At 46.3% G+C, this 26118-nt stretch overlaps 1 protein-coding gene across 1 annotated transcript in view; it reads left to right on the top strand.

Moving 5' to 3' along the window:
* Window positions 1-734: 734 nt before the first annotated feature.
* NPFFR2 (neuropeptide FF receptor 2) overlaps window positions 735-26118 on the top strand; it is an 88779-nt gene continuing 63395 nt past the window's right edge. Inside the window, exon 1 of the mRNA XM_082253731.1 lies at window positions 735-1055. Coding sequence (XP_082109857.1) covers window positions 737-1055 — 319 coding nt within the window. The 5' untranslated portion in view covers window positions 735-736. The remainder of the gene's footprint in view (window positions 1056-26118) is intronic.

Raw genomic sequence — 26118 nt, 5'->3', positions numbered from 1 at the left:
TTATAGCGCGTGATCAAAAAATCGCACAGGTGATCAAATACCACCAAAAGAAAGCTCTGTTTGTGGGAAAAAAAGGACGTCAAATTCGTTTAGGTACAGCGTCGCACGACCGTGCAATTGTCCGTTAAAGTCACGCAGTGCCGAATCGCAAAATACCCCCTGGTCTTTTAGCAGGAAAATCCTCCAGGGCTTAAGTGGTTAAGGGGCATGGCAGGGGTTGTGTCCTATGCCTTGCCTACATACATTGGTTAACAGGTGTCCCTCTTTCCCATCTCAAAAAGTTTAGCAGTGCTAGTAACACTGTTGTCAAATGCTTCACTTCCTGCTGCAAGGTGCTAACTACTAAAACAATAGACTAAAGATTGAAGATAGCACACAAAAAACGCACATTCATTAATCAGGAATTTTTTTTAATGCAATTATTACTTTAGGAAAAAATTGCATGAGTTATTTTAATGCAAAGCTTAATGGGGTATTTAATTGGTTGACTAGAACTGTTGATGCCTGTGCAGTCTTTAGCTAAATTTAAAGTCTGACCCAGATTAGCAGATTTTCTGCAGCCTCTGTTTTTAATAATAAAAGTTTTAGCTTATTTTTAAAAAAGATTTAAAAATATTATATTTGCTGTATATTGTGATGCAGTATGTCAGGAATATATTAATGTAAAGTTTATAATAGATTTAATTATTTGCCTTTAGGATTTTTACTTTTGCTTATTTTATCTTTTAGGTACATCATGAATGAAAAACTGGACGTAAATGTGTCTATATGGACTCCGAGGAAAGCCATGAACAGGACACATCTTAACATAGACCCAAACATAACATATGTGGATTTCTACCTCCATCGGCCATCAGTAGCTGCAGTTTTCATCATTTCATACCTGTTAATCTTTATCCTGTGTATGCTTGGCAATGGAGTGGTTTGTTTTATTGTTCTCAGCAGCAAACATATGCGAACAGTCACTAATCTTTTTATCTTAAATCTGGCTGTCAGCGATTTACTAGTTGGGATTTTCTGCATGCCCACAACACTACTGGATAACATCATTGCAGGTAATGCTCTTACATATTATTGCATAACAAAAGATAATAATGGCATTTTTATAACTTGAAAATCAAAACTGGATGTCTGCACTGCCAACACCAGGCTATCACAAGTGTCCATAGACTGACCCGTCAAGAAATGGCCTTTAAGAAAAGAACAAGTGCTCAGATATACTGTATAATGGGGGGATTAATAAAAAGTGTCTGAGACAATTTCTAGCTCAATTGGCACCATTTTCCATAGCAACCAATCAGCTTCTACCTTTCATTTTTTTTACGGCTTAGAAAATTAAAATTGAAAGTGGATTGGCTGCAATCTACTTTAAACAGAGATGAGACAACACTTTTAACCCCCCCCCCCCCCAGTGCTGTATTTTGGCCTAGGCCAACAAGGCTCAGGCCTAGGGAGGCACTTTGCAGGGGGGCAGCAAAAAAGCCCCCCCCTCCACCTGAGACTCTATTGGTCACTGGTTGCTAGAGCCTCCTCTCTCTTACCCCCTCTCTCTCACCTCCTCTCTCTCCCCCCCATTCTCTCTCTCACTCACCCCCCCTCACTCCCTCTCTTTCTCTCATCCTCCTCTCTCATCCCCCATCTCTAATCCCTCTCATCCCCCACTCTCTCTCTCTCCCCCTTTCTCTCTCTCTAATTCGTCTCTCTCTCTCTCACCCCCCCTCTCTCTCTCTAATTCCCCCTCTCTCTCTCACCCCCCTCTCTCTCTCTCTAATTCCCCCCTCTCTCTCACCCCCCTCTCTCTCTCTCTCTCTAATTCCCCCTCTCTCTCTCTCAACCCCCTCTCTCTCTCTCTCTCTCAACCCCCTCTCTCTCTCTCTCTCTAATTCCCCTCTCTCTCTCTCTCTCTCTCTCTCACCCCCCCTCTCTCTCTCTCCAATTCCCCTCTCTCTCTCTAAACCCCTTTCTCTCTCTCCAATTCCCCTCTCTCTCTCTCTCTCTCTCTCTCTCTCTCACCCCCTTTCTCTCTCTCTCTCTCCAATTCCCCTCTCTCACCCCTTCTCTCTCTCTACAATTCCCCTCTCTCTCTCTCTCTCACCCCCCCTCTCTCTCTCTCTCACCCCCTTCTCTCTCTCTACAATTCCCCTCTCTCTCTCTCTCACCCCCCCTCTCTCTCTCTCATCCTCCCTCCCTCTGTCTCATCCTCTCTCTCTCTCTCTAACACACATCCCCCTCTCTCTCTCTTTTATCCCCCCCTCTGTCTCTCACCCCCCCCTCACCCCCTCTCTCTGTTTGATCCCCCCTCTCTCTCTCCCTCCCTCACCCCCCCTCTCTCTCTCATCCCCTTTAACTCCCTCTCGTTAGATCTCAGGGGTTCATGCTGGGACTTGTAGTCCTTCAATTTTGGAGGCAGTCACATCCGTTAAAAAAGGAGTGGGGCAAATTTTGTTTGCATTTTCTTAACACCCTTTACTTTGTGTTGATTGCATTATAAAGCGGAACTAAACTCATCGATTTAAGGGTTTCAAAAACCAGTAACGTTCAAGGCATGCTAGGATAAACCTCAGATGATCATAAAGCTGGTGTCATAACTGATCACATGTGCAGCACAATGGCAGTTGCAGATCAAATAAAAGCTAAGATGGCAGATTCCATGGCTGAAAACGATAGAATGGTTTAGTTCAGCTTTAAATTAGCTGGTGATCAATTGATAGGCTTAAAGTTGTTGGAAAGTCTGTTTTTATTAAAGATAAAAGAGATACTATACTTATCTGCTCCGTGCAATGGTATTGCACCGAGGGGTGCCTTAACTTCACTTCTGTCATGCCCTGCCACAGCGGTGCACGCGACTTCACACGTCGCCCCCCGAAGTCGGATCGCCTCAGTGTGAACCGGCTCTTAATCTGCTTGTTTTACCTCAGTACAGTGTTTACATAAACACAGAACTGTGTTTTCTAATCTTCTAGATTAACCCTTTTGAACCAGTGTTCCATGGAACCATTGGGTTCCTCCAGTAGTTGCTAGGGGTTCGTAGAACAATGAGCAATTTCTGCCACCTACAGTAGATAAGTTATCACTGTCACCAATGATCTTCTCACCTATCTGTAAAGAGAGCATTCTCCCACTGACTACCAATGTAAGTTCACCCTTCTCCACTGACCACCGATATAAGTGTGTATTTCTTCCAGAGACCACCCAAAATTAAGGGGAACCTTCTCCAGTCTCCATTGACTACCAATGTAATGGACCACTTCAGTGACCACAAATTTAAGGAGACTCTACACATTATACTAAACACAAGTATTAAGGCACACATCACTGACCACATATGTAAGGAGGCATTTTTTACACTCACTAACAATGCAAGGAATCACTTCTCCACTGACCACCAGTATAAGTGAATGCTACAATTTTCATGGTCTGCACTTTTTTTTAGACAGTACTATTATTTGTTTAATTTAATTAATATTAACAAAAAATAGTTTGTTATATAGAGCAGCCAAGGGTGTGAAATATGCATAACATACCACATTCATTATTCTTTTTTTCATTCTTCCTTCCACAATTTGCTATTCACACTAATGTCCCATGAGTGATAGTTTTTTTTAGCAGAGGTCTCTAAGACCTGAAAGCTCCATGTTGAAATGTTTAAGAAAGTCTAATCCTGATTTACCCCCTCTTCATGACAAGGCCATTTGTCGTGATACGGCATTGCCTTACTTTAACTGACAATTGCGCGATTCTGCGGCATTGTACACAAATAAAATGTTTTTTTTTTTTTTGCTCTCTTTTGGTGTAATTTGATCACCTCGGCCAATGTGTATTCTACTACATGTTTTTGGTAAAAAAAAATCCCAAGGAACGTATGTTGATTGGTTTGCGCAAACGTTATAGCGTCTACAAACTATGGGATATTTTTATGGAATTTTTCTTTATTTGCGTACCGTACAAAAGTTTCCATCTCTCACCCACTATCAGAGTGGATATAAATCATTCCTTGCATTAAGGAAAAAACATTGAGGCATCAGTATCCCCTGCTCATCCTTACTTATCTGAGCCTTCATTCGATCCAGCGATGTGCCCATATGCAGCTCTTCTCCCCTTACTTCCTGGTCTCATAGACTTTGCTGAGGCTGAGTTTGCTTTTAAAGAAAATATTAAAGTGGTTTTAAAGCCTCAATGCTTTTTTACTTTAGTGCATTCTCTTCATTAATGTAATATAAACTATTGTGTCAAGGATCCCCCCTAGCCCCCCCTCATACCTACTTGAGCACTGTGGTAGAGGGCAGCAGCAGCAGCTCTCTCTGCTCTGTCCCTCCTGACAGGCCAGATTGATAGCAGCGGGAACCAATGGCTTTAGTTGTGATAAATAAATTACTTAAAACGTCCTCCCTGCGCTACGTATATATTTCACACTTCAAAGACTGCCGCTGCTGTTCATCACTCAGTGATTAAAAAATAAATAACCATAACACAGCGCAAAAAACAGTGCAATACACAATATGTGTATATATATATATATATATATATATATATATACAGTATATATATATATATATATATATATATATATATATATATATATATATATATATATCTCACACTGTGTGTATAAAATTTATAATAAGATGTGCTAAATCATCAACCCGTAATAGCAAGCTAATGAAGTGAGTCCATATTCCCATATGATTATATGGGAGGAGATACAATAAAAAAAAAAAAAATCCAAAAATATGAAAATCTGCAAAGTGTCTGTGTTCCACGCCCCCCAAAGTGAATTCACTTACCAGACAATGTGGACCCCTGGGCAGTATTGCGTAGGGTTCTAACAGGCTTTGGCTGGTAAGTGTGGAGGATGGGGTTTCTTGGATGTCTCCTATTGTCCAATACTCGGCATGGAAGACAGAGAAGAGTCCAATGGTGTAGTATGTTCAAACTTTTTATTAAATATATCCCAATAATTGCACTTACAATAAATCAGAAGTTGAATCACATGTAGTTATAAATGCTGGAGCTCTTAGAGGCTGGTAACTCAGCAACACCATGAACACAGCCTGAACACAGCGGCATCCACACTTCTTCATGCGTTCACTTTGCACGAAAGTAAATAACCCCCTATATTTGCACACAGGTTAAAAAAAAATCTCTACAGTTTTGGTCACACCACTAACCTCTAATAAAGCATGTCCCACATTGTACAGGCAACTTGGTCCTGTAGAAATCATCACTGCAGGACTACCTTACCCTCTCCATGTCTTATCCACTGATACGCTGTCAGTATGACAGCTACTGCAGAAGGGAGGAATCTGCCATCTAATAGATCTTTCACAGACTGGCACTTTAATGTACCAGAGGACCCCTAATTGCCTGAAAGCAAAAGTCCTAACGAAATACCTAAAGTATTAGAAAAAGCTATTGTTCTATATTATTTCAGAACAATGAAACAAAAATAGGAAACATTCTTCATTTATGATATAAACTTATATATATTTTTTTTTTTATTCAAGGTTTTGTTTAGATTTTATGGTTGATCTTCATCTGACACTATTTAGGAAATTACAAACTGAAGGGTAAAAGACATCATGCACAGTTTTAGTACTCATTTGAGTACTATTATTATCCTGATTCTACCCCCTTTATCTATTATGCATATAACAATTAGCAATTGATAAGATAAAGAAAAATGTTTAAAGTTAGCCTGTGCCCAGACTATGCACGTGTAGAGTTAGTATTTTCGAAGTTCCTCTTTTTGTATTGTGTAATTGGTTAGTATGCTTTAGTTAGCTTTAGTCAGCTTAGGTTAGAAGAGTTTTGTGGTCAGGGAATAGAGCCGAGAAAGGGAACTTGATGTATTAACAAAACTACGGTAGTAGCGTGCCAAAACTGTAGTTTGGGCAGGCCTGTAAAATAAAGAGGGCAAAAGAGAGATTTCAAGTAATCTTTAATACATGTGCATCGTTTTACAAAGTAATAAGACAGGAAGTGTTGGATGTCATTTGGCTAATTCTCTAAACGCCTGTCTGAGCTTGCTTTCTGGTTGGGGTAAGTAACTGTAGTAAACGGAGGATTTCCACCGCCCCAGTCTCTTGATGATGTGAATGGGTATATTGCGGCTGGAGGCCTCCGTGGCTGCCCCTATGTGAAAAGAATGTGCAGGGAAGGCAGCGGGATCGCACCCTATCTTACCCAGAAGAGTTCTTAAATACTTGACGAACCTTGGCACAGTGAGAGGCATTCTGTGATGGCTCAGCAGGGGAGCATCTCTAACCTGTCCTGACAAACTTGGATAAGGATGGTCCAGTGACTGAACTGGGCACCATTTATTGTTAGTGGGATACAGTGGAATGTCAACTGGTGGCCCCAATTGATTGGTCTTGGACTGCCGGAGTGTCAGGACAAAATGGTAGTCCACCTTGACTAGGTCTTCCCTCCTTAACATGTTGGCGGTTCCCAACAGTAAACTTGTTTGGACGTAAGAACCTGTAGAAGGCCAGGAATATGGCTGTCTTGATGGTGTCGTTGGTCCCTGACTCGACCGGTTTTGCATCCAACATGTTGGACAAAGCACGGAACCTGCTGCCGCCGATTGGCTGACAACTCATGGGCTTGCGGCCTTCAAACCGAAGGATACCTTTTAAAATGTTTTTGATAGGGCTTCACGCCATGAAGGTACCGTGACTGGGTACACATTGACGATATGAAACTGTACTCCAGTGAGATAGAGTTTAATCGTACTGCGCACAAGCTTTAGGTTTAAATGGCAAAAAAAAAGAGAACACCCCGATGGAGTTCAAAGATAATGGGTCCAAAATGTTGAACTCCGTGATGAACCTGACGAAAATGGTCAGAGCTCGAGTGTAAGAGCATCTGGTGTTGGGTGAGAGCGCTGACTGGGCTAGCATGTTCCCGTGGGCCATGAGAATTGCTAATCCAGGATGAGTTCCTGGAACGGCGATGATTTGTGCGGGATTCTTGCTACCATGGGATGTGCCTGGAAGAAGACCTGTAAATTGCAATGAGAGAGGGCATCAGCTGCTGTGTTGAGAGTGCCTGGCACGTGGTCGCAAACCAGGTGGAAATGTAGTGTAGCGGCCAGCCAAGTAACCCTCCTGACTAGACTCATAATGGTGAGGGAGGAGGACCGGCCCTTGTTAATGATGTCGCCCGCTGCCACGCTGTCAGTAAAGCACTTTACGGTTTGACCTGACCAAAGGTGCCCCCATACCCTGGCTGCTACCACTATGGGGTAAATCTCAAAAAGGGTTGAGGTGGTGTTTAAAGATGGCAGATTAAAGGTTTATGGTGGCCAACTATCCCTGAACCACCTGTTGCCCCAAATGGCCACGAACCTGGAATGGCCTGCCGCATCAGTCCACAAGACAGGGGAGATGTGTGTAAAAGGCAGGATGAACATATTCAAGCCATTCCAGTGAGCCAGGAACTCGCTCCACATAGACAAGTCCAGAAGGCCCGAGAGCAGACCGAGTAGTCGGGAAACAAATGCATGGCCTTGGGGAATGACCCTCATGGCGAAGTTCAGGGAACCCAAGAGAGACTGGAGGTCTCTCTGTGATGTGTAACCTTTGTGGAGGAACGATTCGACCTCTGCCCTGATTTTCTGAACCTTGTCTGCAGGAAGGCTCACCTGCATAGTGACCGAATCCAGGCATATGCCTAAAAGGTCAGCTTGGTGGTGGGACCTATGGTCTTGGCTGCAGCCATGGGAACCCCTAGAGTGGAAAAAAGTTCCACGGTCTTGGTTATGCTGACTAGCATCAAAGTGTGACTTTCCACAGTCAGGAAATCATCCAGGTAATGGATTACTACCGGACAGCGGCTTACGTTCAAAAGGAGCCAGCACAGGGTTTCTGCGAATAAATTAAAAATTTTGGGGCTGCGCTTGACCCAGAAAGTCAGGCGGACAGCAAAATAGTAGAAACACCCCCACCTAGCAACCTGCAGATGCCACAATGACGGGTGAATGGGCAGTAGTTTGAAAGCATTGGATATGTCCGTCTTCTCGAGCCAGGCTGCTTCCCTAGCCTGCAGGATAGCCTGGATGGCTTTGTCCATGGAGCCATACTCTAAGGAAAAATCCTCGGAAGGAATGATTGAATTAAGGCTAGGCATTACGACAGAATGAGGAGCCGAAAAGTCAATGATCAAAAGATTTTTATTATTATACTTCCCTATGGTGATGCCCAACGGGTTGGTACGCCAACAAGAAAAAGGAGGAGTACCAAAAGGCCAAATCATGAAGCCTTTGTCTACTTCAGACTGTAACAGAGTGTTGACTGTGGCAGGGTCGGCTGAGGCAGATTGTAAATTGTTGCACTTCACCATCGCTGCTGGTAGAAGGACTTGACTAAATCTTGCGAAGGGTGTAACCTGAGAAAGAAAGCCAAGGTGTCAATGTGTATCTCGGCTAGTCATTTCTTGGGAAAGAGTCGGTTGGAGCACATGGTCTTGGTGTGCGCCTGGAAGTAGGTGGAGCAGATATGCAACAATCTGCAGGCGCTGAAACTGCAACCTTCTGCATTGAAATTGTGGCAAACCTGCATCTTGCCCAAGAACACGATTGGTCTGCCTAGCCTGTCTCTGAATCTCTCTGATGGACTCTGCTGGTACCAGAGATGATGTCGCTGGTGATGGTGGACTTGTATTCGGAGGCACACAAGTTGGTGGAATGGGAAAGGGAAGCACAATTGGCGCAAGCCGGTGGAACGAGCCCAACAAAGTGGTGGCAGAACAACTCAGTATCCAATTGGCCCCAGTCTGCCCTGATGTTAAAATGTGCGAAGGTGGCGGTTGCCTTGGCTGAAAAAGAACGATGGTAATCATAAAAGGCAGAGCCACCGTACTTGTACCCCAAATCGATCCAACTTGTGCATATACAAATCCAATTCCTCCCTGCAAAATAGGGAAATTTAAGCAGATCACGTCCTTGTAAAGACCAAAAGCCAGCCACTCCAGGATGGATAATTTCTTGTTCAATCTGGGGTCTTTGGCCTTGAGTACAACGGAAAGGTCGCCAATGTTGTAGGTCTTGCTTTCTACAATGTCCTGGGACGCTATCAACAAGGTCATGAGATTCACGTCCTTGCCCACCAGGATGTCTTTCTTGACACTAGGAGGGACCATGTGAGCTGGCGTGATTATGTGTGAAGTTGAGGCTGGGGTGGTAGGAGTACCTGTGATGACATTTTGAAAAACGGCTAGGGTGATGACCTGGGAGGTTGGAAGACAACATGGGGGCAGGAGCTGGGGTTTCCAATGTTTCCATCCTCTAATTCACGCTACTGACTGACGAAAGAGTGTATGCCATCGGGGCCTGGATCCCGGCTAAGGTGTAGTGAAGACTGTCCTGCGAGCTGGACCCCGACTGAGGAACAAACGTGTTGGACATAAAAAAACCTTAATAAATCTGCCTTTCTGGCAGTGGCAAGAAACGGAATTCCCCTCCGTCTTAATTTGGTGGTGATCTTCGGGATGGTCCATGAACTCAATGGGCCAGGGCTTTACAGGACTTGGCTTCCTGCTGTGGTGGGGACCGAAGCCAGGGTAGGAGGCCTGACTGGTGTGCTGGGTAGGGAGAAGATATCTCCTATGTCTAATGCTTGGGACAGCCTGAAAAAATTTAAGGCAAAGGTCACGGAACTTAAGCGGACAAAACGTTAACTGGCGTAATACCCCTTTTTTTTTTTCGAGAGGTGACAAGAACTTTGCGAGTGGGACATGAGGCCCTACTAACCTGGCGGCTGGTAGAGGCGCTGTCTATAAGTTGGACCTGTGCTGTGCCAAGTAATGAAATAGCGGGGTGTAGGACTCTGGAAGGTGACACCCTCACTACACTGGCGGGATGATAGAGACTCTAGCTATGATTTGGGCCAACGGGCAAAATACCTCTGCGTAAGGATGGGTGTTGGTCTTGGGATAACTATAAAGTGACCTACCTACCTATCCTCCTGACCCCCCCCCACCAACGCCAGGTAACAAAGGAAGGGTATTGACCATGTGAGACAGCACACCTGTGATAACCTGCGAGGGGTCTGAAAGGCTTGGCTGAATGTCTGGTAATGTTTGTGCGTGCCGCCTGTTGGTAAGTGAAACGAAAACAGTTGGCGCCTGATGTGAGATGACATGAGCGCCTGACTCAGCAACTGACGTTCCCTGTGGAGACCAACCCTAACATACTGAGAGGGGCTGTACTGTGAAGTGTGCCCCCCAAAACCTGCGACTGAGGGAAAGAGAGCTGGACCTGGACCGCAAACCCCCCCCACCCCCCACATAGCACCCCCCAGTAACCCCCCCCCCCCCCATTTTTATTTATTTTTTCAAACCAGGACGTGAAACCAGGATCGTGGTTGGAGCAAGTCCTTGTGGGTGTCATGGGCCCGGCGCGACAGGCGAGAATCCTAAAGGGCGGTGTGAATGCGTGGCCCCTGCCATGGCAAGTGATGGCCTTGGCGTGGCCGTGCCACCCTTGGGAAGTATTAATGTGAATGTGACCAGAATAATGTGGTTCCTGTAGGGAGACGTCAATCAATCAACACACATCAATCAAAGAAAAATCGGTCCTATTAATTAACATGTATGGCAACAAAGAAGAAAACGACCAGTCAAAAGAGGCAACTTCCCCTCACGGTAGGCACATGTATGGGAAAAAACACCGGTGTGTGTGCGTGCTGCAAGTGTTCCAATAACGTGCACAGAACACACCTTGCTGCCTGCGTTCCTGGAAAGTACAGGAGTGCATGCTGCCTGATTTTGTCTTGGCACGAAGCCCGGCTGATACCGGCAGTACCTGGGTTCCCCAACCCTCAAACACAAATGCAGTTTAAATATGGCAGTTAATACAAAACAATTTTTTGTTTCCCCGGACCTTGCAACAAGTGGCAGGTAGGTTGGCTGGAGTATGTTAGTGAATGCAGGGGGGTTTGGTGAAATATCCTCAGGGGCCAAGCCTATGACACCCTGCATTTACAATATGTCCTCAATCACTGGAAGAGACCTAGAAGAAATGAGGACAGCTTGTGGGGAAAATAGATTACTATGGGGGGGGGGGGGGGGTTGGTGAAACATCTATGAAGCAAGGTGAGTATGCAACATGAGCTTTTTACTTTTTATTTTTCATATACCTCCTGTGCCCCCTATTAATGCACAGTGACCACCGTGCCCCCTTTCAATGCACAGTGACCAACGTGCCCCCTTTCAATGCAGTGACCAGTGTACATGCCCCCTTCAATGCAGTGACCAGCGTACATGCCCCCTTCAATGCAGTGACCAGCGTACATGCCCCCTTCAATGCAGTGACCAGCGTACATGCCCCCTTCAATGCAGAGATCAGCGTACATGCCCCCAATGCAGAGATCAGCGTACATGCCACCAATGCAGTGACCAGCATACATGCCCCCAATGCAGAGATCAGCGTACATGCCCCCAATGCAGTGACCAGCATACCATTCCCCAATGCAGAGATCAGTGTACATGCCCCCAATGCAGTGACCAGCATACATGCCCCCAATGCAGTGACCAGCATACATGCCCCCAATGCAGAGATCAGCGTGCGTGCCCCCTTCAATGCAGAGACCAGCATACTTGCCCCCTTCAATGCAGTGACCAGCATACTTGCCCCCTTCAATGCAGTGACCAGCATACCATTCCCCCAATGCAGTGACCGGCATACCATTCCCCCAATGCAGTGACCGGCATACCATTCCCCCAAAGCAGTGACCAGCATACATGCCCCCAATGCAGTGACCAGCGTACATGCCCCCAATGCAGTGACCAGCGTACATGCCCCCAATGTAGTGACCAGCATACATGCCCCCAATGTAGTGACCAGCATACATGCCCCCAATGCAGTGACCAGCATACATGCCCCCAATGCAGAGATCAGCGTGTGTGCCCCCTTACTTACCTGGAGCAGCGGCGGGCGGCTTCTCTTCAGTCACGGTGACCGGCGGCGCGTTTCCTCCAGTCCTTCCGCTCCCGCCTCCTCCTTGGCCAATGTCATGGGGTTTGCCTTGTGGCCAATCAGGAAGCGCGTATCGGACGTGCTTTCTGATTGGCCAGGAGGAGGATCGGTGTGACAATATCGAATTTTCATTCGCTATTGTCACACAATGGGTGGGCTCGGGACGCACTGCTCTGCACCCCGGGCCCACCCTTTGCATCGCCCTATTAATCAGGTGATGCCAAAAAAAAAAATCCCCATTGAACTCCATGCGTCCGGCGCCCCTGCATGCAGATTAGGGGGCCCGACACATGGATGGGGGGGGTGACCTAAGTACACCGGTTGCCATTGCAGGAGAAGAATATTGTACCTATCCCCAAGAAGCACAGCAAGATAGAAGCTGTCAATTACAGACCAGTGAGTTTAACATCATAGTAAAGTTAATGGAATAAATCCTGAAAAGAAGGATCATTAATCACTTAAAAACACCCAACTTGCTGGACCCAAAGCAGCATGGCTTTACTGAGGGCAGATCATGTCAGACTAATCTGATTGAATTTTTTGAGTATATTACCAATGTTTTGGACCAGGGTGGTGCTGTGGACATAGCATAGCAACAAAAATGGTGAAAGGTCTGGGGGGTAAAACATATTGAGAGTGACTTAAGAAATTGAATATGTGCAGTCTGGAGGAAAGAAGGGAAAGGAGAGACATGACTGAATGCTTTGAAAATGTCAAGAGGGTAAATAAAGTTCAGGAGGGCAGTTTTTTCAATATAAAAACTAAAATCAAGAACACAGGGACATGACCTCAAACTAACTTGAGGAAAGTTAAACACTAATCTTAGAAAGCATTTTTTTACTGAAAGGGTAGTTGATAATTGGAATAAACTTCCAGTAGAGGTAGTAAGACAGTGAACAGTAAATAGTTTCAAACATGCTTGGGACAAATATAGATCCATACTCAGACAAAAAAGTTAGCCAAAACCCTCCCCAAAAACAAACAAAAAAAAATGGGCAAACTCTATGGACTACTTGGTCTTTTCTCTGATGTCACTTTTCTACAGTATGTTTCTTTGTTAGCTGTGTGCTGGCTGGTGTTCTCTAAGCATAGAGTGAATTATCTCAGGCACATGTTGTGTTGGGTTTGCTCCAGCAGGTTGCGCTAGAGTTAACAAGTTTAGGATATTTAATACTTCGCAAATCAGCAGCATGGGGAAGGGGGGCGGGGGGTCTGTTGTGCATGCAGGGAGAGCTTCTATATATATGAGGCACTTCCTGGCACATGACCTTTCTCTCCAAAGTTTCACCTTAGAGGATGGTGCTATAATACCAGTCTTACTCTTAGGCCTTTGGGCCAAAAGATTAGGAGTTTTGCAGGGATCTGCCCTCCTAGGAGACCTCCGTGAATTTGTTGGCTGCAATGGTGTGCTACAGGGATCTCTAGAGGAAACAAACTGCAGATGTCCTCCATATAGAATGAGAGACTTCTGAGTAGGGAAGAAACACAGGAGATTTCCGAATGCTGTCCTGCCTTGAACTTCAAGTCTGTGTTCCCAGATGGATCTCAGATGTCAAGGATCCAACCTAAAAAAATCAGTGCTTAGCCAATATAGCTTAGTTAGAGTGGGATCTGGAAAGTTAAAGAGACAAGCAAGAACACCAAAGACTGTGTTGAGGGAAAACACTCCTAACCCTTCACCCTTCTTCCCCGTTCTTCATGCACCTGTGTGATAAATCTTCAAAACCTACAGCAGGCATGTCCAACCTGCGGCCCAAGGACCGCATGTGGCCCGAAACCTCAGGCAATGCGGCCCACTGCCCCCTGTCAATTTTGTTTTTTGCTGGGGAGGAAGGAAGTCAGGTCAGGGGCACGGCCACAGCAGCTTCCAACTAACGGTAGGCAGAGGCTGCCTCAGAGGGGGGAGGGGAGCATGTGCAGTGTTTCTGACTCCTACCACCATGACCACTTCAAATCACTGAAGTGGTCATGGTGGTTAGAGTGTTCCTTTATTATCACTCAGAAGAAGTAAACCTCTGTATACTGATTCCATTTCATTTGATCATCCTCTAGTTGTGTTAAATCAGTGCGGGTGGCGCAGAGGCGCGGGAAGGGCGCGGCAGCATTTTATTACTTATATACCTTAACTACAGTATATATATTTAATATGCAGCCCGAGAAAATTTCTCTACACTCAATGTGGCCCAGAGAAGCCAAAAGGTTGGACACCCATGACCTACAGCAAAGGGACTAATGCTCATCATCCTAACCAACCTGAGGACAAGCATTTCACCCTGAGAGGAATGTGCATGGACATTTATCATGGGCACATTTGTAATGTAGATGTTGAGTAGCTGAAGAGTCATTCATTTAATATGTGTCTGCCTGCTTGACAATAACACCACACACATTTAGTGTTCACATATTCTGAGTAAGCAGAAAACCACTTTAAAACAAGCCCCCCACTGATTTCTGTAGCTAAAGGTACTGTGAAGAAATTAATTTTGAAAGTTCCTACCTGAGGCACTGAAATCAGTTACTCTTCCCTTTACATTCTTTTCAGAGCAGCCCTCTAATGAAAATACACAGCACACAGCAGGTCCTGTAAGCTGGTAGAAACAAACTTAAACAGGACTTTAACGTTTTGTTGTGATCTTTGAGGATTTTTGAGCATTAATTAGTTCATCATACAAGCAGTTAGAGAGGTTTGTGGGGGCTTGTTTTAAAGCTCATTTACTGCCTGTTAGAAATATGTATGAACTTAAATGTCTATAGTTTGGGCACAGGTGCACTTTAAAGCTGAACTTCGGTTACTGTAAAATTTAACACGCTTCTTAGTTTAAATGTTCGTTTTGTCTATGAGGATAAAAATAAGCACAATACAGTACTTACCTTATTCCTTGCTCCCCCAACAGCCAATTCTCTCCAATCCTACCAGGATAGGGGAGAGCCCTTGACATCCTTCCATACAATGCAGGACCACTAGCTTTGCATTGTAAGTGATAACTTAAGGGGGTGGAACCAGTCAAGCAGCGTAGAACAGCTAAGAGCATTTTAACTCTGCAGAGCGAGGAGCAGCCCACTGCACAGTTAACAATTACAGTAATCTAGAGTGCAGCTTTTGGCCCTATGCCCATGGTATTATACATTTATCCTCAAAATATGATCCAAATTCTGGCAGAAAAAAATGGCTCTAATGTTGAGTATGTGCATACCTCCCAACCGTCCCGGAATCTGCGGGACTGTCCCGCAATTTGAAGTGAGTCCTGGAAAATCTGGCCGGCCATTTCTGCTCCCCCCTCCTCCTCCAAGCTCTGCCCCCGTCTTCGGCTCCTGATCCTGCCTCAATGCACCCAGTGAGCATTCCTGCATGCCTGCATTAAGTGTGCTCTCTGCCTCTTTCTCCCTCCCTTCAATTCTCTTTTCAGTCATTGGCTGCTAGGACCGCTGGCGTCCTAGCAACTGATCTTGTGCGATGCAGGCACACACAAAGAAGAAATTACCTTAGTCTAAGCACTTCAGGACCTCCTTGCTCCGCTCCCTGACTTCATGCCTTCCAGAAGATCAACACTCGGCCACCTCTCCTCTCCCCAGCCACCCTTTCTGAAGTTTAGAAGCTGTAAGTAAATTCCACTGATCCACCTGTGCTGGGACAGCTGCCACCTTCTAGGACTGTCAGGCTCTCCATTGCCGCTCCCCACACCTCTCCTCTCTCTCAGGCTGCAGAGTACATAAGCCCACAGCCACGACTCCCTGTCACCCTGCCACTGCTTCTGCTAGCCCTCCTGTCCACACATGCATGCAATAGGCTTCTCTCTTGGACTCCTCCTTTTAGCTGAAGAGCAGTACTGGTCTCTTTCTGTCCAGAGCTCCTATTCTGCCACTGTCTTTCCTGACCCCACTACCTCCAAGTTGCTGAGAATGTCCTCTCCCCTGCACTCCTCTGGCTGCAGTCTCGGCGCTCCCCAGAGCAGTGAGGGCTTCTCAAATTCTTACACACATCTATCTGTCAGCACACCCTGCAAAAGCTTGTTGACTGTATAGTTGTCTCCTGCTTTTTTGTGGGTATGACAAAAGGCAAACGTGCTGCAAATATGCCCAGGCTAACAGTTCTGCTACGTCATCTCCTAGTAAGCCAGATTCCACATCCAATATGGAAACACAAACAACTTCCCTCACTCCAAGTGTGCTTTGGAGGCAAGAGCATTTGTATTTGGAGTGATGGGGGGGTGGTAAAGTAAGAGGATTTATGCTAGAAGGATGGGTGGGGGAGATTTATGATGGGAGGGGGGATTTGTGTCAGGAGGCAGATTTTTGGTGGTAGTGATGGGGGGGGGGGATAAGAGAATTTGCGCTACAAGGGGGGATTGGTATTCAAATATTGGGGAGTGTTTGTACTGTGCAGATTATTTTGGAGGGGGTGAGGGGTGGCGAAGAAGAGGATTTGTACTAAAAAGGGGGTAATTGGGGGATTTGGTGAGGAGGAGGGGTAGGTGTACTGGAAGGGGAAGAGGATTTGTGCTGGGAATAGGAACATGGAGGGGGAGAGAATTTGTGCTGGGATGGAAAATAGGAGGGGAGGGGAGATTTGGGTGGATTTAGAGAGGAAGGAAATTTGTACTAGAAGGGGAATTTGGAGGGGTAGAAGAGGATTTGGGTTGGGAAATTGTGATGGTAGGGGGGACTGGGATGGAGAAGATCCATGCTAGAAGAGGGAAGAGAATTTATGCTGGGGGAGATGAGTGTGCAGATTAGTGCTGGATTTTTTTCGGGAGAAGAGAGTGCATATTTTAGCTGAAAGGGTAAAGCGAGTAGACCCTATTGGTTAAGGGGGGAACTTTGCAGTCTATTGATCCCTACACTAAACGACACACACCCCTGTTCGTATCCTACTGCGCGTTACACACTCCTGTCCCCCATGCATTTTGTGCAATACATACTCTTGACCCCTGCATTCTGTGGATAACACTCCTGGACCCTCCTCTGTGTTGTCTTGTACTCCTTAACCCAAACCTAACATTGACTGCAACACTCCCCAGTCCCTGTGCTCTGCATTACACACTCCTGCATTATATACATAATACTGTACATTATATACTTCTCACCTAAGACTTCATTGTCTCAACAGTTGCTGGTTGCTATGCAGTCCCTGACTATTTTAATGAAGTTCTTCTTTAAGGTAGGCTCAGAAAAAGCAATCAAAGCATATTTTTAAGTACAATGAAGCTTGGCTTCTGTTTAACCACTGTTGTAAGGGGGGATGGGTGCGCTGATAGTGTGTTGAAGCTGCTCCCGGTATTCAGTGCTTTTGAATATAGATAAATGTATATGTGGTGTGGGGTGCGCTAAACAAACTTAAACTTCTGTTTAACCACGCCCCTTAAACCCCTCCCACCTTTACACCTTTGGCCACACCCACACTTTGCCACGGAGCACGTAGTAGGTCACTTCTTCCCTCAAGTGTCCCTCATTCTGAAGTTCAAATGTTGGGAGGTATGTATGTGCATGTGTCTATGTCAGTGTTTCTCAACTCCGGTCCTCAGGGCACACTAACAGGCCAGGTTTGCAAGAAAACTGAAATACATCACAGGTGATATAATTTGTTGCTCAGTGATTGCAGTATTTTAGTCTGCATCTCCCCAAGGTATTACTTAAAATCTGGCCTGTTAGTGTGCCCTGAGGACCGGAGTTAAGAAACACTGGTCTATGTGCATATATCATTGAGCAAAAGCACATTCTACTGAACAGAATGTTCATTTATTATGGCCATTGAAATACATTTGTGCTTATACATGTGCATTTATGCATGTACACTCGTATATAATGCTTATACACTCCTCTTAAAAAGCAGCTTTGGTATGGTTTTATTGCTCTTACAAGCTTTACTAGTAACTGATACAAGTCACAAGGCTGCTATAGACTGCTAATGAGAAAAGTAAGGTTCATGTGGATGAGGGGTTGGAGGTCCAATCCTGTGAAGGTTTTTCCAAATCGCTCGACTGGATGTCCTGGGCTAAATAGTGGATTTCCTTTGGATATTTGCTTATGTGGCCACTCTATAATCGGAGGGCTGATTTTATCTGGTAAGGAGACCCCCTGGGAGCACGGTGGTGCTGTGTGCCTCTCCTTTGCAAAGAAGTTGTTGTAGGGATCTTCAACCTACTCTTCATCTTGCATTATATGGGCATTTCTTGAAATATGACATTTTATGCATATTTTTAGGGTTATTGTTCATATGTGAATAGCACTGCATTTCTAACCTTTTACATTTTGTATATTTGTACGTTTTATTTTATGCCTCTAAGCACTACTCATAAAATACTGATCTGTGCCGGATGTGCCACATGGCCACATACTGAAGTATCTGATGTGCATAGCCACATAGGCTAACCTAGAACTGCACTTAGAGGCATAAGAAAACAAAAAACATGCTGTACGCTTGTAAAAGCAGAGTTTATTATGACCCATGTGCAGGAGGCCTTTGGCTTTACTATTTATCTTTGTTTTGAGGTTCTCATTCAAATTACCATATCTAAGCACAACATTTTTAATGACAGTACTGAGATAATTTGGGATAAGATCAATAAATGTCTAAACAATCAACTAAACAAAAAAAAAGCTTGATTTCAAGTATTTAATTAGAGTTTGGCAGAAGAGACAGACAATTTTCCTGATTTGAACTAGTCTGATTCCTGATTTCAATTCTACAAAGAAAAGCAATTTATGAGTTTATTGATCAATGAAGCAACCACATTCAATGTTTTTCTTTTTAGAAAACAATTCCAGCCTTCTTTATACCTGACATTGAACATAGTTTGAAAATGCTAGAGTCTTCCTGAAGGGCTTTTCTGATTTATGACTCCGACATTTTACTTCTGGTTCTCGCTCTGGCATAAAGACATTAGCTAGTAATGTTTATTAGCTTTCAATTTTTATTTACTTCTGCTTTGCCGGAAGCATAAGAAACTGTTTACTGAAATTTTTGTTCTTAAAGTGTATGTGAATCCTAAACTAATTTTTGTAAACCTTAAAGCCATTTCTAAAATAAACCAGCAGAGTCTATTGGTTTTAAAACATAATTGCAGATTTGTAATAATAATACCTGTTGATCCTGACCAGGGCCGGCCTTAGGTGTTCAGGGGCCCTGTGCGAGCTAATCCTGTAGCGCCCTGCACATTTTCTTGCACTTTTTATGCACTTCATTTGACTTTTCTTTTTTATGATCACTAATAACTTAGTCCCCCTCACATCAGAGACCCCCCCACGGAGCCTCCTACATCAGAAACCCCCCACAGAGGCCCCCCTTACATCAGAGACCCCCCACAGAGCCCCCCCTTACATTAAAGACCCCCTTACATCAGAGACCCCCCCTTACATCAGAGACCCCCCACAGAGCCCCCTTACATCAGAGACCCTCACAGAGGCCCCCCTTACATCATAGTCCCCCCACACAGAGCCCCCTTACATCAGAGACCCCCCACACAGAGCCCCCTTACATCAAAGACCCCCCACACAGCACCCCCTTACATCAAAGACCCCCACACAGAGCCCCCTTACATCAAAGACCCCCCACACAGCGCCCCCTTACATCAAATACCCCCCACACAGTGCCCCCTTACATCAAAGACCCCCCCACACAGCGCCCCCTTACATCAGAGACCCCCCACACAGCGCCCCCTTACATCAAAGACCCCCCACACAGCGCCCCCTTACATCGGAGACCCCCCACACAGAGCCCCCTTACATCAAAGACCCTCCACACAGCACCCCCTTACATCAAAGACCACCCACACAGAGCCCCCTTACATCAGAGACCCCTACACAGAGCCCCCTTACATCAAAGACCCCAAACACAGCACCCCCTTACTTTAGAGACCCCCCACAGAGCCCCCCTTACATCAGAGACCCCCCACAGAGGCCCCCTTACATCAGAGACCCCCCTACGGAGCCCTCCCTTAAATTAAAGACCCCCTTACATCAGAGACCCCTACACAGAGCCCCCTTACATCAAACACCCCAAACACAGCACCCCCTTACTTTAGAGACCCCCCCACAGAGCCCCCCTTACATCAGAGACCTGTAATGTTCTGGTACCTTTTGGGTACCCTAATTACTCTTTCATAAGTGTATGCGCCCCACCATTCTCTTTTGGTAAGGTGCGCATACACCTTTAAGACTGATGCTGTCATCACTGAGCGCCGGACTGGATGGCTATTTAGATCGCCGGCTCTCACTCACATGTGTTCGTTCAAACTGCTTTGTGCCTTGATGCTAACCTGTCTTGAAGCTCACATGCTTGCAAGCATACCTCGCTGTCGGAACCACGCTGCGCTGATCCCTGTATCCCGTTACCGGATCATCCGCTCTTGCCGAACCTCTCCTCTGCTACATTGCTATTAGTGATAAGTACCCCACAGGGGAAACCTCTATAACCTTTATACTAAAGCTTACACTATCTAGCTCTGCATACTAAGGACTATTACTACATCTGCATTATCTAAGATTGTGAAGGGGTAGTAATATATGAAACATAAATTACAAAAGTGCGCTAAACAAAATGAAGAGAACACAAATGTTCATGTGAAATGTCTGCTGTACCAGCAGTAAGTGCACAACCTTTATATCCAAAAGAATATAAAAAATATAAAAAGTCTTTCAGTCCAAAAATGGTGAAGGTTGGGGAGTGATGGGAGGTGGGTGGGGCCTCTTCCCAAACTGTGATCCTGCCTCTTCCCCGTGTCTCCGTATCCTGCCACTAGGTTCGCGCACCTATTTTCCTCATTTACATTATCTAAGATTGCTAGCTCTTGAGCCTACTACCACCTGTTCTTGCACTGGGTTGATCTCTCTTGTATGTCCACCTGCTACTCTGTCATCTACTACCATACATGATTGCTAAACCTATCTGCATCCCATCTGCTACTATCTTACTTTCAAGAACATTTCCTTTCAAGTGTCTGTCATCTACCATCCCTACCCAACCTGTCTCTTCAGCCTATCATCACTGTATTACTATATACATAAGTCACTCTAGGAAACATCTTATTGAGTGTGTGTATTTACTTGCTGAATTGAGATCATCCACACATGATGAGTCATTGAGAGTTGGGAATGGTGTCTCAGCGTTTCTCTACATGACTACTGAAGTGGAATATTTCTGCAGCTGAAAATCCACATCATACGTAAAACGCAGGAGCGTTACAAGACCCCCCACAGAGGCCCCCTTACATCAGAGACCCCCCTACGGAGCCCCCCCTTAAATTAAAGACCCCCTTACATCAGAGACCCCCAAAGAGCCCCCCCCCTTACATGAGAGACCCCCCACAGAGCCCCCTTACATCAGAGACCCTCACAGAGGCCCCCTTACATCATAGACCCCCCCACACAGAGCCCCCTTACATCAGAGACCCCCCACACAGAGCCCCCTTAAATCAAAGACCCCACATGCAGTGCTCCCTTACATCAGAGACCCCCCACACAGAGCCCCCTTACATCAAAGACCCCCCACACAGAGCCCCCTTACATAAAAGACCCCCCACACAGAGCCCCCTTACATCAGCGACCCCCCACACAGAGCCCCCTTACATCAGAGACCCCCCCACACACACACAGAGCCCCCTTACATCAGAGACCCCCCCCACACACACAAAGCCCCCCTTACATCAGAGACCCCCCACACAGAGCCCCTCTTACATCAGAGACCCCCACACAAAGCCCCCTCTTACATAATAGACCCCCACACAGAGCCCCCCCCCTTACATAAGAGACCCCCCACACAGAGCCCCCCCTACATGAGAGACCCCCGACACAGAGCCCCCCTTACATGAGACCCCCCACACAGAGCCCCCCTTACATAAGAGAGCCCCCCTTACATAAGAGAGCCCCCCTTACATGAGACCCCCCACACAGAGCCCCACCTTACATGAGACCCCCCACACAGAGCCCCCCCTTACATGAGACCCCACACACAGAGCCCCCCCCACACAGCCCCCCCTTACATTTGATGCAGGAGAGAGCTTACTTACCTTAGTATGGAGGCTCACCACGAGGAGAAGGGTGGGAGGAGGAGGAGAAGGGGTGGGAGGAGGAGGAGCTGACGATCTCTCCTCTGGCATCCCTGGAGAGGAGGGATCTGTCAGTGGTGGTGGATCGGAGGGCGGCTCAGACTGCAGCTGTAGAAGACACACACAGGCACAGCCGCACAGCAGAAGGTAAGCGGCGGCCGCGGCCTGTGTTGACCCTCTCCAGGCCGTGGTCGCCGCTTACCTCCCGCTGTTCGGCCTGATCATGTGCGAGCTGTGATGGCCGCACGGCTCCCCTGTTGCCCATGGCGCCCCGTGCGGCCGCACAGCTACCACACCCCAAAGGCCAGCCCTGATCCTGACAGTTTTTGCATTATTATTATAGCTGTTTCCTGGGTACGTAGATACAGCCAAGGCTCGCTCATGGCTAAATCTGATGTTAAATTGCATTCCAGCTGCTTCCAGTCCATCCTCAGAGTTTCCATTTGCTAGGATGCTGTTGGCAAGATCGTTGCTTGCAGATGGGTTGTTCTATCTCGTGTGCCCTGTTTGAAACGTTTAGTTTGTACCTTGAGTGGACGGTTAGGGGTTGTCTTGGAGGTGAACTCGGTCATCCACTATCTGGAGGAGTTTTTGTGCATTGGACCGCTAGAGTTGTGAGATCCTGCTGGGGATATTGCAACATCCTGCGGAATTTTTCAGCATTCCCTTTGCACCGGACAAGATGGAAGGTGCGGCCACGGAACAGGTTTTTCTCAGAATAACCATTGATTCAGTGGCCATGGAATGCAGATTGCCTATGGATAAATTATTGGCTCTGTGAACGGAAGTGAGAAAAGCATGCGGTCGACGGAGGATTACAATCCCTGCTAGGTAAGCTAAATTTTGCTTGCAGAATTTTTCCCATGGGAATGATTTGCTGCTGCTTCATCTGACATCAAGGCCCCCGGCCCATTATGTGTGGCTTTCTATGAGGCTCAGCTGACCTGCGTATTTGGGATATTTTTCTTGAATCCTTTAACGACCATTCTTTACGGCTGGAGGGTCCGGTCAGCAATGCGGATCTGGTCCTGTTCACAGATACGGCGGGTTCAGTGGGATATGGGGCTTATTTTCAGGGGTGTTGGTGTGATGCACCACTGGATTTTTGAGAAACCTAGTGTTACTCAAGCTATTTCCCAGTGTCTTGGCAGTGAAACTTTTGAGGGGGGGGGGGATTTTCAGAACGCAAGAAGAGGATTCAAATGTGACACTATGGGCTTGGTTTTAGCAATTAATAACATCTCCGCTTCCTTCCCATTGGTGGTTGGTACTTGGTTTTGAGTTGTTTGTGATTGAATAAGTTTATTTATGCTGTTCACATCCTGGGAGCTACCAACAAATTAGCAGAAGTTTTGTCTCATTTACAGTGGGACAGGTTTTGCATGTTGGCACTGGAGGCGGAGCAACATGGGGTGCCCTGTCCTCGAAGTCTATGGAGGATTACATTGGAGTCGCCGCTGGACTGGTACAGGACTCGCTCAGTGTGGAAACATGGGTGTCCTATTCCAAAGCATGGAAGGAATGGGGAGGAGGAAGGTGGGGAGGATTTTGGGGTGGCCCTATCATCTTTGGTGCTATATTTAGTTTCCTAAAATCTTTCGCAGGGTACCTCAGTGTCCATGGTAAATCGAAAATTGTTGGGACTTGCCTTTTTATTTAAGTTGGCAGGTATCACAGATTTCACCAAGCCTTTTGTGTTGTGTCAGGCGCTTAAAGCTTACCGGAGGGGAAGACATAGTTGTAAATCTAGGCGACCAGTCTCCTTTTCAGTATTGAGTTCAGTGCTGGACCATTTGCCTATGGTTTGTTCATCACCTTATGAGGTGACTTTGTTTCGGGCCACTTTTTTGGTGGCCTTTTTTTTTTTTTTTTGGTGCTTTCCAGAATAGGGATGGGGGATGCTATGTATCCTGCCTCGTCGGTAAAGCTTTGGATTAGGTGATCCAAGATTGACCAGAGAAGCAAGGGAGTGCAGGTTGACTTGTTTAGTGGCAATAGCACTCAGCTTTGTCCAGTCTTAGCAATGGAACAATTTCTGAATATGTGGCCGAGAGAGGAGGTTGCTTTGCCCGTCCACTCGGGTGGTTCATTTCTGTCCAAGTTTCAATTCCTTGCAGTTTTCTGTAAGTGTCTATTGGAGATGGGGTTGGTTGCTGGAGATTGTTCCTCTCATTCTTTTCACATAGGGGCAGCCACCGAGGCGTCACGGTGGGGTCTTAATAAGGGGGTGGTAAAACAAATAGGCATGAGGGAGTCATGAAGATACAAAATATATGTGCGACCTCACCTGCTGTAGTCTATCAGTGATGGGTGGTGTGTTTCCTCCTGTCTGTTTTTCCTGTCGTTCTTTGTATTATTTATTTTGTTTGTTGCCAGAACTTCTGGTACAGTTGGTGCATGGTCATCTTTATGTCTTTACACATTTTCCCCCGGTGTCTCATCTGGATTCTGGGGCACTCTTATGTGTTCTGGGGGGCAAAGAGGGAGGAGGTTAGGCCCAATGGATGGCAGTTGGGAGTTTCAAGAGAGGAGGGCATTGTTAGATGGATTGGGGTGCCAGGGATACTCTGGCAGAGGGTTTTACCTGAGGTTCACAGATTTGCCCGGCTGGACAGATCGCCGGATTTTTTGGTCTTACATGCTGGTGGGAACGACTTCATGTGTACTTTTTATGAGGGAACTGATTTGGGATGTGAAACTGGACTTCCTTTCTTCCTTAGGTCTTCCTTCCCTGACATGATCATAGTATGGTCAGACAAGGTGGCCCACACTGCATAGAGAGGGGCCAGGTCGGTGGAGAAGTTGAATAATGTCCGGATAAAGGTGAATAAGGAGGTGAAAAGCTTTATTATTTGGAATGGTGGATTATTGGTTAGGCATGTGGAGCTGGAGATGGACACATGGTTGTACCTGAGGGGATGGCGTGCATCTCAATGCGGTGGGTATTGACCTGTGGGCCTTGGGATTACAGGATGGTATCCAGAGGGCTTTCCAGGTGTGGCAGCGGGTACATGTGTAAGGTTTGACACTTGTGCCGCTGTGACGGTTGGGGTCCTTGATGAGGGTCCAAAACATGGTGTCGAATGATAAAATTGTGGCATCCATCTCAGGTATGGAGTCCTATGCTTGGTCTGGTTCAATCTAGACTGACCAGGCAGTGTAACGTGGTAGGGGTCTGTGGTCAGTTAGGATTGTCCTCGAGGTGGTGTTTTAGCGGCTGGGGACAGAACCTAACTTAATGGTACCCCAGACTCCAAAGTTGTGGGAGATGGTATCATCAAGGATCTGCAACCATTCTTTGATCTGGATTAGTTTGACTGTTTTATGTTTTTCTGTTATTTATGGTTTTGTTTAAAAAATAGGTAAAGGTGGGTGGTGTTGGGTACTGATCCAGGTAATATGGTTAAACAGGTGGGATCTGAACTACCCTAGTCAATACATGCCCAGAGCTTTAAGGAAATGATAAGTAGAGGGCATACATGACAGGGTGGAAGGAAAACCAGGCAGTAGGGGGTTACATTAGTTGTTGGGATATGAGGGGTCAGCAGTCTTACCTTATTGGCTGAGTAGACGATAGGGAGGAGCAGGAAAGAGAGTAGTTGGAGGGGAGGAGTGAAGGGGCTTCACTTGCAGACTGGAGATCATAGGAGAAACGTCCCTCCCGCCCGCCCTGGTGATGCCATTTTCTGTTGTTCTGCTAAGGAGGTTGGACGTTGGCGGTTGGGGTCCTTGACGAGTGTCCAAAACATGGTGTTGACCAACAATAAAATGGGGGGACCCATCCCAGGTATGGAGTCCTATGGTTGGTCTGATTCAGTCTAGACCGACTGGGTAGTGTAAGGTGGTAGGGGTCTGTGACCATCCTGGAGGTGGTGTTTTGATTAGGGATGATCGAACGGTTCGGGTCGACCATCGGTTCGGCCCGAACATTGGGTGTTCGAGGTTCGGCCGAATTTAGAACTTTTTGCCCAAAAAGTTCGGAATTCGGCAACCAGAACCGACCAAAATGCAATGCTTCAGGAAATGGGCTTTAAAAGCCCGTGATTGGACCAGAACCATTAGCAAAAGCCAATTGAGGGGGCAGGAGAATGCTAGGAATGT

This window comes from Pelophylax lessonae, assembly GCF_965119305.1.
Source record: "Pelophylax lessonae genome assembly, chromosome: 1".
NCBI lineage: Eukaryota > Metazoa > Chordata > Amphibia > Anura > Ranidae > Pelophylax > Pelophylax lessonae.
The sequence above is the reverse complement of the archived record's forward strand: the minus strand, read 5'-3'. Positions and strand labels throughout refer to the sequence as shown.